At 45.4% G+C, this 14,462-nt stretch overlaps 3 protein-coding genes across 3 annotated transcripts; 2 read left to right on the forward strand and 1 right to left on the reverse strand.

Annotated features, from left to right (window-relative positions):
- Positions 1-7,897: 7,897 nt before the first annotated feature.
- Positions 7,898-9,154, reverse strand: VC83_06374 (uncharacterized protein). Its single transcript, XM_024469975.1, has 2 exons — positions 8,418-9,154; positions 7,898-8,365 (listed from the first exon to the last, which is right to left on the reverse strand). Exons 1-2 carry the CDS (start codon positions 8,890-8,892, stop codon positions 8,001-8,003), a joined length of 840 nt encoding a protein of 279 aa, XP_024323537.1. The 5' UTR covers positions 8,893-9,154; the 3' UTR covers positions 7,898-8,000.
- Positions 9,155-9,879: 725 nt separating this feature from the next.
- On the forward strand, positions 9,880-10,289 carry VC83_06375 (uncharacterized protein; the record flags this gene model as incomplete). Its single annotated transcript, XM_024469976.1, has 2 exons — positions 9,880-10,101; positions 10,158-10,289. 2 exons carry the CDS (start codon positions 9,880-9,882, stop codon positions 10,287-10,289), a joined length of 354 nt encoding a protein of 117 aa, XP_024323536.1.
- A 1,820-nt stretch (positions 10,290-12,109) lies between these two features.
- On the forward strand, positions 12,110-12,970 carry VC83_06376 (uncharacterized protein; the record flags this gene model as incomplete). The annotated part of the gene is made up of 1 exon (XM_024469977.1): positions 12,110-12,970. One exon carries the CDS (start codon positions 12,110-12,112, stop codon positions 12,968-12,970), a length of 861 nt encoding a protein of 286 aa, XP_024323539.1.
- Between the last annotated feature and the right edge of the window lie 1,492 nt (positions 12,971-14,462).

Below are 14,462 nucleotides of genomic sequence, written 5' to 3' on the forward strand. Positions count from 1 at the left end.
ACCTAAATGCTCTCGTAGCACTTCTTGTAAAACCTCATCTTCTCCTACATTCTGCTCATCCTCTCCATCATCATCTTCGTCAACAGGGTTAAGAAAATTTGCAACTGATATAGCGTCTTGTATATTTCCTGCTTCCATAACCTTTTGATATAGCTCTGTAACTTCATGAGGCATAATTGGAGTAGGAAGTGAAATAGGCGAAGAGACAAGTGTTGATTTGCGAAAGCAATTGTAGAATTGTAGTATTTGTAATTTCGTTATTCCAGCTTCGTAAGATCCAACGGATTGCAAGGTGTAGATTCATTGACGATAGAGGATCTACATTTGAGTCGAAGGATTGTAAGATATATTGTAGCCAATGTCGCCGGTAGTAAGCTTTGCAATTCTAAATAATCCCTTGATCAAGAGGCTGGTAGCGACTTGTACTATTAGCAGGTTGCCAACATATTTAAATATTTGATGGAGGAGGACAAAGCTCAATTGCAGTATAATGGGCAGAGAAGTTGTCCACTGTAAGAAGAACTTGTCGTGTTGTGCCAATATGCTGATAAAAAGCTTGAAGCCACTCTGTCATAATCGTTGTATTCATCCAAGCTTTTTTATTCCACCGCCATTGCCCTCCCATTGTATGAACTGATACAAATCTCAAAGCGCGTGGTGTTTTAGCTTTGCCAATAAACCAGACTGGAAATCAATCTGTGCCAGTTGCATTGACTACAAAAGACAAGAGAGATCCGAGACTTGTCTTTCTATAAACCAGCTTGATGTTGTGATGAGAGGCCTCGAGAGAGCATCATCCTCCAATAAAGGCCACTCTCATCCATGTTGTAGATATCCTCCTCTTGATATTCCCCTGCCACAGTTTGTAAGGCTCTCATTTTCTCTTCTGTAGAAGCTGGGATAGATAAGGCTTCTCCGTGTCAAACTTTTAATGATATCTTAAAGCGCTTCTTAAATCCCTCAAGCCATCCAATGCTGAACTCTGGGACTGGCTTGCCAGAGTGTTGTGGAAACTGGCGCCAGATATCTCTTGCCTTTGTTTGCAGAAGCTCTCCAGTTGTAAATCCCCCTCTTGCTTCAATATTGTAATGGTGGGTGCACCAGATATGAGAATCTAGCCACCCAAGGAAGGGATGAATTTACTAAGACAACACACTGTCTTAGGAAACAGAGCCAAAGGGTTGTAGCTTAGACTATTCCACAACGCAGCAATCAGGTGTATGATGTGGTGAAGTGGTTTAGACAAGTTGCAACAAATGTTGAGTTTGAGAACTCAGGGGTAAGTCAGAGGTTAGCACCTCACTGACTTTTCAAAAACAGAGAATAACAAGATCAATGCTTGGAAGCTTGTAAAAGACGTGGAAGTATGTGATAGTCGATTTACTGTATTGCCTGCTTGCCCTTTCTTAAGGAAAGGGCAATCCTATTTATGCCAAAGGAGTGTAGTTCTCTCATTTTCCATGACTTTCCATGACTAACCAGGCTTGGTAAATGTATTAGAAATCAAGTGCGACCCACAACTAGCTTGCTAATCATGTAGTGAACGTAAGAGAATCCCATAGAACCATCTCTTGGGTTCCTAGCCTATAGGAAGTGAAAAGGAGGTCCAAGGTCAGAGTACCTATAGACAAATTATGTCATAACTTAACCAATCTTGTGGGTAACTAAGGAGCGATGATGTGTAATGAATCATAGAGGGTTGTAGAAGCTTCTAGAGCTATCGTTCATGTTCCTAGGCCTCTAGTTGGTAGAGATATGCCATGTGGTAGTATTGGCCCACCCCCTTAAGGAGGAGATTTTCTTAATAACTTGTTCAATGAGTGTCCAAATGATATGCCGTGATGTATGTAGCATAAACAGATGTAGTAGAAGAGTTTGCAGCAATCGTTGAGTAGTATTGCTTCTGTTGTTGGTGTGATAAGCCAAGATATGTATGGTGACTTGTAGGTTTGAGGAGGAGATTTCTAAGTTTGCTCTTGAGTTTGATAGCAAACTGAGTGCAACGAATGTCAGTATGACACACCAACTGTCTCTACAACCCAGCAGATCGCCATCTGCAATGTCAGCAGGGGATGTTCAAGATAACGACTCGTTAGATGGCTCTCTTCCATCCCTTGAAGAGCTGCTCCGCCCTCCTCAAAACAGAGATATCTCTCAGGTGCCACAAAACCACAAGAACAAAAGTTATCACAAGGCAGCATTTAGAAGGACGAATTATATCCATTACGACTGATAATGCGTCAAACAACACTTCGATGATGAGAGATGTGGAAATAATGCTTGATAGTATTGCGGACAATGAGCATTTTATTGGAGGAAAGGTACAACACATACCCTGCCTAGCTCATGTTATTCAACTTGCCCTTAGTGCTCTCCTTGGCCGAATCCGGATTACGCCAACAAATCAAGAGATCTTAATGAACTGGGAAGAAGAGAACCAGATGGAGGGCCTTGCAAAGTTACAAAAAGACAAGGGTATCGGATTTATGTCATACTGACATTCGTTGCACTCAGTTTGCTATCAAACTCAAGAGCAAACTTAGAAATCTCCTCCTCAAACCTACAAGTCACCATACATATCTTGGCTTATCACACCAACAACAGAAGCAATACTACTCAACGATTGCTGCAAACTCTTCTACTACATCTGTTTATGCTACATACATCATGGCATATCATTTGAACACTCATTGAACAAGTTATTAAGAAAATCTCCTCCTTAAGGGGGTGGGCCAATACTACCACATGGCATATCTCTACCAACTAGAGACCTAGGAACATGAACGATAGCTCTAGAAGCTTCTACAACCCTCTATGATTCATTACACGTCATCGCTCCTTAGTTACCCACAAGATTGGTTAAGTTATGACATAATTTGTCTATAGGTACTCTGACCTTGGACCTCCTTTTCACTTCCTATAGGCTAGGAACCCAAGAGATGGTTCTATGGGATTCTCTTACGTTCACTACATGATTAGCAAGCTAGTTGTGGGTCGCACTTGATTTCTAATACATTTACCAAGCCTGGTTAGTCATGGAAAGTCATGGAAAATGAGAGAACTACACTCCTTTGGCATAAATAGGATTGCCCTTTCCTTAAGAAAGGGCAAGCAGGCAATACATTAAATCGACTAGCACATACTTCTACGTCTTTTCCAAGCTTCCAAGCATTGATCTTGTTATTCTCTGTTTTTGAAAAGTCAGTGAGGTGCTAACCTCTGACTTACCCCTGAGTTCTCAGACTCAACATTTGTTGCAACTTGTCTAAACCACTTCACCACATCATACACCTGATTGCTGCGTTGTGGAATAGTCTAAGCTACAACCCTTTGGCTCTGTTTCCTAAGACAGTGTGTTGTCTTAGTAAATTCATCCCTTCCTTGGGTGGCTAGATTCTCATATCTGGTGCACCCACCATTACACCAAGGCGATCATGGTGCTCATATGTTTAGACTTGGCGAGATAGAATGGAAGCACATCGAATACATCATTGATCTTACAAGACCATTCAACTTCTTTACAACAAACATTGGATTGTCAGCTGGACCTACTGGCTGCTATACACTCAGAGTATATCAAAAACTCTTATCAACGCTTGAAGGAACTCGGCACCGGCTACAGCATAAGACATATCCATGGGTAGCAAAGATGACTTTAGCAATCGATGCTGCAGAGAAGAAGATTAAGAAGTATTATAACAAGCTATACACAAATACTGGATCTATCTTCGCATTTGCTAGTATCTTAAATCCTAGTGTGAAGCTCTCACACTTTAACAAAAAGGTTTGCAAGCTTGACTTTTCAATACGAAATTGGGAGACAGAGTTTTAACAACAGTTTACGACTCTTTATAAAGAGCAGTACTCTACAGTGCGAGTTGCGAATCAATTAGGATTACGAGATGCAGATATGGATCCATTAGCCTTAGTATTGCAGCAAAGTCAGACATTAAATGGGACTCAGGGCCAGAGAGAGGAATATGTGAATGAGGCTGATCTCTATCTTGATGCTCGTAAGTTTCTGGTAATCTTCTAGTAATCTTATTCTAACTTGTATAGCACATGTGTACACAAAGATATTGCTATTTTGGCAACAAAAGGAAGAGCAATTTCCTGGTCTATCAGCAATGGCTCGTGATATACTTTGTATTCCTGCTGCTGAGTCTGGAGTTGAGCGAGTCTTTAGTGCCGCAAGGGATGTGTGTGGCCACCGACGTGGCCAACTTAATCCTGAGACGATTAAGAGTATTATGCTTGTATATTACTCTCGACAATACAAGAATCGTCAATGTCATTGTGACAAGCTTGCAGATATGATGGACGTCGTTGATATGACTGAGGAGCAAGTAGAAGAAGAGTATGAGGAACAATGACAACGGATGTGCAATTCTATCGAGTTACAATATATCAGCATGAAGAAGAACTACGATCAAATACACATATCCGAGAGACATATCCAAAGGTACAATATACTCCGTTTAACCCTCAGCGGCCACAGCAACAGCAAGACTTATCACAAGTGAAGAATGACAAATGCGCTACCAACAAGGTGAAGAAAGAGATAGGGCTGACCGTCTTAACGAGACCTTATATGACATCCCAGATGACGATATCCTAGATAACGAAGATATAAGAGAAGATGGTAATAATGAGGAGCCTATACTTCCAACTATTCATGAAGATGAAGATAAGGATATGCCGTCCTCGCCACCAATGCCTATCCAACATGCTCGGAAGACTGGAAGAGATTTACTTGATATCTTTCAAGCTACTCGTCAAGACCCCATAAATACTTTAGGTATTAGTAGGTCTGGCCGGCCTCATCAAGCAAGGTGGAGAGATGTTCTTAAGCATATATAATAGATAATAGCTGTTACGATATCAAGTGCGCCTTGCAGCTCGAGTGGGGGTTCAGGGGTGTGGGGAGCTTTCCGGGGTTGGAGCGAAGTTTTCAGTTGTGGAGTGAATTCTCAGAACTGGTCTCGCTAAAGAGAATTCACTCCACAACAACATAGCTGTATATAGATCGAGCCACTGCTCGAGTGCTCCTCTTCTCTTTCCTTTCTTCTCTAGATTGAGTTTAATTCATAATACCCAACTGGCGCCCTATGCCTTGGTGAACCGTGACAATAGCGTTCTGATAATCTTCTGATAATCATGGTACTTAGATAGAGGAATATACATGATTCGTTCTCACAGCTTACTAGAGATGGCGAGAGTGATGCTGATAGATGTAATACTTTAACTTAACCATAAAACAGTATTAATCGTATGAGGGACTGTTCACATGATGCATAAATCTTACACGTGATAGCCGAGTACTCACTGGGTTTTTACAGAGTAACTGAGTATTGACCTCACTCACCGAGTCGAGTAAAAGGTTCAGCTACTCACCCAGCTGAGTAACTCACTGGAGCGAGTGAGCCAAGTATTGAGCGAGTAGTGCGCAGCCTAACAGGGATACTCATTCGCACCTCCATGAGCCTCGGTGAGCAAAAGAGAATTTATCCAGAGGTGAGGCTAAGCAAGGCTGGTAGTTGGCCCAAGCAGGCGCAGCGCTGGCAGGATAAACGATGTTCCTGATACTTAATGACGATACGAATTGGTGGAGTCGTAAATTTTGTTTCATCTTATGGATCAGACCCTTGCGGAAATGAACAACGACATGACAATGATATCCAGCAGAGCACTAGAAGTGCGGAAGGGAAATTGGGTACGGAAGAACACGACATTGAGAAGAGCCACGATCTTCTCCCTGGCAGATGCAATAATATTGGTAGCTTCTGGTGTTGTGGGGAGAAGTGTGCACGACTTTGCTCGCTCGCTCAATTGCCACGGCGACCTTGAGGGTATTTGACCTTGCGACTAGAACTATTGGGTATGTAAGGGTGCCACTTGCCAATGTAAGATAGATGTTTAGTTGAAGGAATATGTCTGTCGTTTTCTAAAGTCCGCTATAGAAGGCGAGACAGACAACTGTAGCCAAGTTTCTGCCTTTTGATGAGACGGATTCCGCCTCACTCCACCGCCCAGATCATCGAGCGGTTTCTAAGACATTGTATTACGCCATCGTTTTGGTCTCAAAGGCGCAGTCAAGTTTGAAAACCATAGTAACACACTCAGTCCCGATCAAGCAACAGAGGCAAATGCAATCTCTTAGCATCCCTGATAACCTGCGACGGTCGGAACGCATTCGAGCCCATGCAAAAAAGGACGGACTGACTACTCCAAGTCATTGCAATCCGTAACGAAATCCTCCCGTCCTCAAGCAGATCAGTTGTACAGTTGGGTCAAATAAGTGTTCGTCGTTTTCAGCCACCAAAACGCCATGAAAAAAAGCAACGAGTGCGGGGTACTCCCTCTTCAAAAGGATAATATAGATAGAAATAGTGAGTTGTAGATACTGTCATCAATTATTATGGCTCTCCTACCGAAGAGTACTCGTAGAGAGACCTCTGTTGCAAAGCGAGCAACATGCTGGACTTGGTACAAGGCTGGCAAGACAGTGACTGAGATTTCCCGCCTAGAACGCCTACCCCGCACTACTGTAACTACAATTATCCACAGAGCAAAGGCTTCCGACCTACAAGCTCAGCAAGTCAAGTTTGAGAGCAAGGCACGCTCGGGGGCCCCTAGGAAGCTTACTATCCGAGCAGAGAGGGCCTTAGTGCGTGCTGCTGTTACAGATTGCAGAGCTCCACTAATTGCGCTCTGCACACCGAGCAAGAGCGGCTCTCAGATCACAAAACCAACAGTACGCAATGCTCTAAAAAAGTACAACAAAGGACGGAGAAAACCACGCAAGAAGCCGTTCCTTAAGCCTGCTCACAAGAAAGGCCGGCTACAGTGGTGTAAAGCAAACAGAAACGTGGATTTTGGACTTATTATATGGTCTGATGAGTCTACATTTGAAGTTGGCTATGATAGTCGCAACTTTTGGGTTACCCGAGGCCCAGGAGAAGAATTTTGGGAGAAACACCTAAAGCCTACTTTCAAATCAGGCCGTACTTCAATTTCTGTGTGGGGTTGCTTTATGGGAGCAGAGATTGGACCGTTGGTTGTGCTTCCTAAAGGGCAGCGGATGAACCAGCAACTATACACAGAACTAGTTCTCAAACCCTACTTTATCCCATTCTACGAGAAGATGGTTGCAAAGTACGGCCCACAAGTACGTATACAAGAAGATGGAGCAAAATTCCACTTTGCTCCTATTGCTGCAAACTACAAGAGGCTCTGTATGGTACAGAGTTTACCATGGCCGCCACAGAGCCCTGACCTTGCCCCTATTGAAAACGTGTGGCAGCAAGCAAAGCTACAAGTGTCTACTCGACGGCATAGGATCAAGAACATTGCAGAAATGGAGGTGGCGGTACTCTACGAGTGGTCACGTATACAGGCTAGTTTTCTCAAAACCTTAGCTGACTCAATGCCAAAAAGGATTGCATTATGCATTAAGGCAAAGGGTGGTAGTATTAAATATTAATCTATATTACTCTAGCTATAGTACATTTCAATTTTTATTCAATTCCAAAGCGTTGTGGTTGAGTTATTTACGATTGATTTTATGGTTGTGGTTCTTCGGAGCGACGAACACTTATTTGACCCAACTGTACGTTTACAATGCCGGTGGTGAGGGTGAGACTGAGCATCGGGTAGCCGCGCTGAAGATCGAATACAAAGCTTCTCATAAGTTGACATTAGGAATTTCGAACACTTGGTCATATCAGGCTGTTCATGATCTCTTACCTTTCAAAATCCTAAACTCTGCAGGTGCCTTGCCGGATAATCTTCGGCTCGACACTCGATAGCCAATGATGCTCGAATATGACTCATCCCCAGCGTCGGCGACCAGACATGGACCGCCGTCCAGCACAGTACAAAATCTGCACATTGCACATATGCCTGACCAATATTTATAACCAGAATATGATATAATTTTCATACAGCTCCCAGCGCCCGTGTATATTCTGCAAAGATCTCATGCACCTCAGGCCGTGGTTCTAAAAATATTGGGATCCATCTATTACGCCATTCTCCATCAAACGAACAAGTATATGCTGCTTTGCAATATTCCCAATAATCAGGATACCATCCAGAATGGGCCCAGTCAACGATCGCATGTACACGTGGCGGCCCTGCTGAAGAGACGATAATGTTGCCTTGGTGTAGGTCCCCATGGTTAGCTTGATAGTTCCTGTATCTGGCAAGAACGTTCTATAAGGATCCTGGATATCTTCCGAGTTGGGAAACCGAAGCCAAGGCAGTCGAGAAAACCAATCATTGAACTGCTTGACAGTAGCGAAGGGTCCGCCTGGAGGGTGGCCTTCAAACACAATGTCTAAGAGATGTTGGCGATTGATAGACCCTGAAGAAGATTTAGTCATTATCCTCAACTGCTTATCCATTTCGCAGCATACCAATGAACGAATCATTTGGGTCTTGCTCGACTTGCCGCAAAGATGTCGTAATCTCGCGTATTTGATCGCAAACAGAGGTTTTATCGGCGATACTCAGAGAATCCCAGCGATCTTTCAGTCTCTCCCCTCGTACATACTGCATATATATGAACACATCACGCCCATCAACCCGCCAGCCATAGACCTCTGGCACAGGAACTTCGTCACAAAGTACTCTTTTAATCACCCAAAGACATTGCGCTTCAGCAATTGCAACATGAGGACCGAACTTGACAATGAGATTAATATGCTCAAATATCACAGGAAGTGGTTGAGGCATCGCCTGGTTTGTGCCTGACAAGGCTCGAACCTCTGCCGGCATTGGCAAGCATCGGTTAGGTCCGTTGTTCTTGAAAAAAGAGGATTCGAGAAAGTCCATTTTCAGTTCTCTGCCATCCGGTAGCCCTGTGGCATGGATCTGAGGATTGGCTGGCATTATTAATGCTTTGGAAACTTGTTGTGAGCTTTTGGTAATAACTACTATAACGAACAGGTTGTCCGGGAGGAGAGCTCAGATAGAAGTCTTACCGAATGAGAAAAGAGAAGACGAGTACGGAGAAGGCAACAGTGGGTCGACTCTGCGCAGGCAGCGAAAGCAGTCGCACAAGGATACCTAATTTAACGCTAGCCTCCGTCTGTGCTTTGTGCGCGTAAAGTAGCCTGATTATAAATGCACGGCCACTGTGCGAGGGTTTGTGTATGGCGTTGTTTCAGCGTGCGCTTTCATCAGTGCTCATTCGTCACAATCGCACCGTCTCTAGCGCGCGCTACTTTGTGCACGAACGACACTTCAACTGGAGCAGGGAATAACATTGAACGAGTTCAGGCCGCTATCGAAAGCGCTTGCAGCTATAATTTGCCTGGTCGGCACAGATGATTGGCTCAAGTTATACAGCCCGCCCATCACACTTACATGCCAGGCGGTTATGCGGGCCGCGCTAAATGAGGATTTACTGAAGGCCCTGAATTTACTTTGTGTTGTAAACTCGACACCAATCATCCAAGTTACACCGCGCAACTTTGAGAGCACATTATCTAACATTGTATCACAGGCGTCTCAGCAAGCGCTGTGTTGGATTCCTTTTTCAATGCTTTTATGGGTGTAATGCCAACTCGTAGATCGCTGTTTGATTTTTTTCTGCACCGAGAATCTCTCAGAGTACTTAAGATGCCCTTTGCTCTTCAAAGTCGTCTCGATTTTCTAGCCGTTTCTATCATCAATTGTACTCTACTCTTTCCCTAAATCATCAATCATTATATTATTATCGTGTCCTTGGCACACAAGTAGCGCCAAAATGGCCACTCGAACCCTTCAACTCATCTCCTATCGCATTCTTCCAAACAGCGAGCGCACTTTGCAATTTTTGTCCCATCCGGTGCCAATCCCGATCTGGGGACTTTGATTCACGCTGTCGGCGCACCTATGGCTGGTTATATGCTCGAATTCAAGCGGAACTACTCTCCAACCATGACCCAAGAGCGGCACGAAATGTACCCAATCGGAGAGGTTTTTGCAGCCAATATAATCGAATCTACGAGCAACGACCGAAGCAGAGACAATAAACCTAGAGATAAACTGGAGCGCGAAGCAGCCCAGGTGGCCCCACCTCGTATCAGCGAAAACTTCAGGGCTCCTGTAAACGATGTGAGTGAATCCATAATTTGCACGATAGTGTGGCGCCTCACTGACTATCCATTCAGACAACCAACAGAAGATGCCAAGAGTGGACGACAGATTTTGTGCGACGGCTAGTTGATAATGGTGTTATTGCACAAACTGCCTTTGATATTGTCCAAGATAAACGTGACCCGCCAGGCCACGGGATTGTTTAGCAACCTAGGGGTTGCGGGCACTTAAAATCCCTGTAGCTGAAAATGGAATGGCCGTACAAATAGCACTGCAGTGGGTGCGTTTGGTTGGAATTACGAACTGGGCACAGCAGCATTGGTTCTGAATGTGAAGCTTCTTAGATACATGAAAAGGCACGTCGGCTGCTTAGCCTCTTGCATTCCGCGTTCAATTGTGAATCCAGACGCGTTCCGTCGTGCCAACTCATACCATCGCATCGAGCTGTGCATTGCCATTCTGCATGAAGTGAAAATTCAACAACTTCCCAAGGAGACTTCTTCCGCCCAACCGGGCAGCGATGCTCTTACTAATGAATACGTAGCGTCTTCATCGTCCCTGCCACTCTGCTAACGCCCTCGTACCCAATCCCATGTTTCCTAATTGCCAGCTGCTCCGTGGTCCAACACTCAGTGTGGTCGATAGTGTGACAAAGGGCCGTATGATATTGCCAAGAGTTTAGAAATTTCCGTATTGTATTGCGAATGTGGTATATTTTAGGCAATTTTGGTCATATGATATTGCCAAGACTTGGGCAATTCCCATATGATATTACACTATCGACCACACTGCCAACACTTGTATTACTCGATTAACAAGAATCCCCGTGCGAACAAGCTGTTGTCATGCGGCAACACCTTCGCACCCATTCCCGGTGGTCATCGAGCGCGTAGACCCGTGAAATTGTCTCTCGTTGCTCTGTACCGAAAGTCGAACACCTTCCAGCACCTCCCTCTACAATGTCTTCCCTTAACGACGCTCTGCAATGAAGCCTTAACGATGCGCAGCTCGAATCTTCGTTTTTTTTGCCCGATTTAATGGCTTTCAGCTGATTCTTTTCCCTGCCGGATAAACAATATGAATGCCTAGTGGAGAACGTGCAGAATTATGTTGAGGTCAAGTAGCTTCCTTCCGAATGTGTTGCACGTGACTAAATTAAAAGGGTTTTCTCAAAGCACACCGAGGCTCGAGAGTACCCAGACACATCAGCATATCTTCAATTGATGTTGCACTACCAGAAGAGCCAACCAGTTGTTTCCATAGTTAACATACCTTGTACGTAATACACAAAACTCCCGTGACAGTCACCAGCACAATTCATCTTAGTGGAAACGATTTGCAGTCCTGTAGTAGACGTTGTGATTTGGCCTCACATCATTGAGCATACGGCTATTGCGGCTCCCAGAGGAAACTGTTGACCGCCGCCAGATACGTTCCGATCAGTTCGGTGCCTCGACGGCTCTTTGATACTTTACCTGATCCACAGTTACTGGTTATTGGCGCCATGCCAAACGATGGCTCACCCAACCCACACCTTGTTGGCGGCCCACCGCACGACAGCCGCACTTTCGGGTTCTCCGCCACCTGTGTAGAGCCAATCATGACCGAAGCCGAGTGGATTCCCAGAATAGCATAAATAGGATAGTTTATTGGCTGCATGTGCCCTCCATGAGATCGCCGTACCCAAGCGCATGCATATTGACCCTTTTGAACCACAGTGAACGAATGGAGATCAATCCATTCCAAAACCCAGGGCGAGTGGGGACACTGCGCCACCTGAGGGATCGACGTCACGGGGGCTATGTTGCCCCGCGCCATTTTCTTTGGCGGAGATTTCGTACAGTACAAAGCCAGATTCTGCATTACCAATTCTGTCCCACGCCATCTTCCCACCGAAGAATCGGGTCTAAACCCAGTTTCCCTCATCGGTTTTACATTCACAACCACATTGTCCTCGCACGATTTGGTTCAATAGATTTATCTTGCTAATCTGAGCTGTACATCTCGTCAGTTTCTTTAAAAAACCATGTTCACCCAGGACCCCCTGAAACTCAAAGTGTTGCTTGGAAACGGATATCTTGATATCGAAGATGCTGTAAAACGGGAACATGACTTCGTTCTTGAGACACTTATCAGTGCCTTTCTCTTACTTCCACTCAGTCCACACACTCTCACTCGGCTTCAACTAGGGGACTGTTTTCGCCGTTCACTCCAGTCTAGTCGGCAAACAACACCGTATCGCCTCCACACCATTGTTACCGAGTGCAAGGCCGGATCAGTCGACACATCCTCGCTGGAGGCGAAGTTTTTCGAGTACGGAGGAGTTCGAACTGTCACTGCTCTCGCCGCTGCAGCAGCGGACAATAAGCAGATAGTGAGCCTGCTAAAAGGTCTTTCAAATGCTGAATTCCAGGCCTTTCTGAAGTCCATCGATGCCATTGAACCACACCGTGATTTTCTCTTCATCATCGAGACGCCCGAGAGAAAAAGACCATCGAGACTATCGAAGCGAAAACACGTCCTGGGTCCTCGCCCTCCTCGCCCTCGTGGCCACTATTCTCATATTCCCGGCAGTGTTCCACAGGCTCTAGAAAGGTTCCAAATGGTGAATGACTATTCTCTCAATAACCTACCGGCAACATCACATACGCATCGCTTGAATGACGCTGCAGCACACTTGGTCAGTTCTTCTACAGTTGGTAAACCTCAAGGGGGAGGAACTTCCATCACGTCGGGCCTTGGACAAACAGCGGAGAATGTGCTGGCCTCGGGATTTAATACCCTTGCTGCGGTCGAGTTCCAACAAAACGATGGCGCAGAAAACCATACGTTTCCACAAGGCAAGTCTAGGTGTCCATTATCCGTGATAGTTGCTTATCATTTATAACACTTAGACCACAATACTTTCCCTAACATAGCATCAGGCCTGACCGGCAGCTGGCAGTGTGTGATGGTAAGTGCAGCCATGTCATTCCAAACAGACGTTAACCGTTTGCAGATAACTATAGGATTGATTTAGAAAACCTTCACAACACTCCATCGAGGGGGTCGGAGGAGGGAGGGAGCCTGGGAGGTGTCAGCGGGGTTCTGTGGTGGAGGGGAGGAAGGGAAGGGGGAGGAGGTTTGGGGGTCTCAATTGACCCCCGACTGACCGTGCAATTGAGCTGGTATATTGCCAGCTCAATTGCTTCAAAAGGCCATATGAGAGCACGTACTCTCAAATGAGAGCACGCCTCTCATTGGCTCGTTAACCTTTCCAAAGGAGGGTTAGCGGCCGACTGGGTAGATGGAGTTTTCTTACCAGTTTACTAGGTATATCGAGATGGTATTGATGGGGAGAACTCCAACTTTGAACATTATGCTATCGATTTGGAGAGCTTTCAACGCTTTGTGAATATCACGATCAATAGCAGTATATCTCCAGGAGCAACATTTATGCTAGCGGGCTGGGTTGATTATTGTCCGTTCTCCGACGATTAACGGTTTCCCATCCATGGTTAGGGGGAAATCTTTGTCGTGATATAACGTCAGGATTTCGCCCGGGAACATTTCGAGCGATGTTGGTTCGAGAGATTCGCGACTCGGTCCGCGACACCTCAGGAGAAAAGCCGCTCGACCTTTGGTATAGAGGTAATAATTAGTATCGAAACAAGTGCGGCGGGATATTTGAGCATACTTCAACGCTTCCTGCACTGATCAAGGGCCTGACCCTACTTGTCCGATCTGGATGACTACATTGTTCAATCTCGACGCTGCCTCGGTACGGTCGCCAGTGCTCTTCGTCTGAAATCTGTTGCAGCCAGGCTGCCAGGACATCTGCCTGCTCCAGGACTTCCTTGGTTGCGGGGGCGACGCTCATGAGTCCGAATGCTTCATGCTATACATGATACAACCTCAACTTGATAGAAGTGGAAGTCGCATCAATCATCTCGCTACCTGATTTGCGGAGAAAAAGCCTGTGGGGTGCATGTGACCTCATTGGCTCGTCGGATTATGTTCTGGTTCATAGGCGCATTTCCGTTGGACTACGGAGTACCTCCGTAAGTTTCCGCTGTCACGTGCATCGAGAATGTATCCACTACTTTCTCTGGCTTGCTCTTCTTCAGCAAGTCGTCAGCTCGCCCTGGACTTCACCAACTGTTGTCACGTCAACGCTAGAAGCCTCTCAGCAGGCAATTTCTTGGTGAGTTTCGAAGGGTGTTCGGGCTATCTAAAAGATGTGCTAACGCCAAGTCGCAGGTGCATATCAATGCAAAATGGAACGCTTAGATGCAATCAATGCCCAGCATTTGCACTTAATTAGTATTTGCCGCGTTCCAAGGATCTCGCCAGTACCAATACTTCCGTCAGCACTGCAAAGGGGGATGAAACGAATCTTA

Source organism: Pseudogymnoascus destructans (assembly GCF_001641265.1).
Source record: "Pseudogymnoascus destructans isolate 20631-21 unplaced genomic scaffold scaffold_12, whole genome shotgun sequence".
NCBI classification, from domain to species: domain Eukaryota; kingdom Fungi; phylum Ascomycota; class Leotiomycetes; order Thelebolales; family Thelebolaceae; genus Pseudogymnoascus; species Pseudogymnoascus destructans.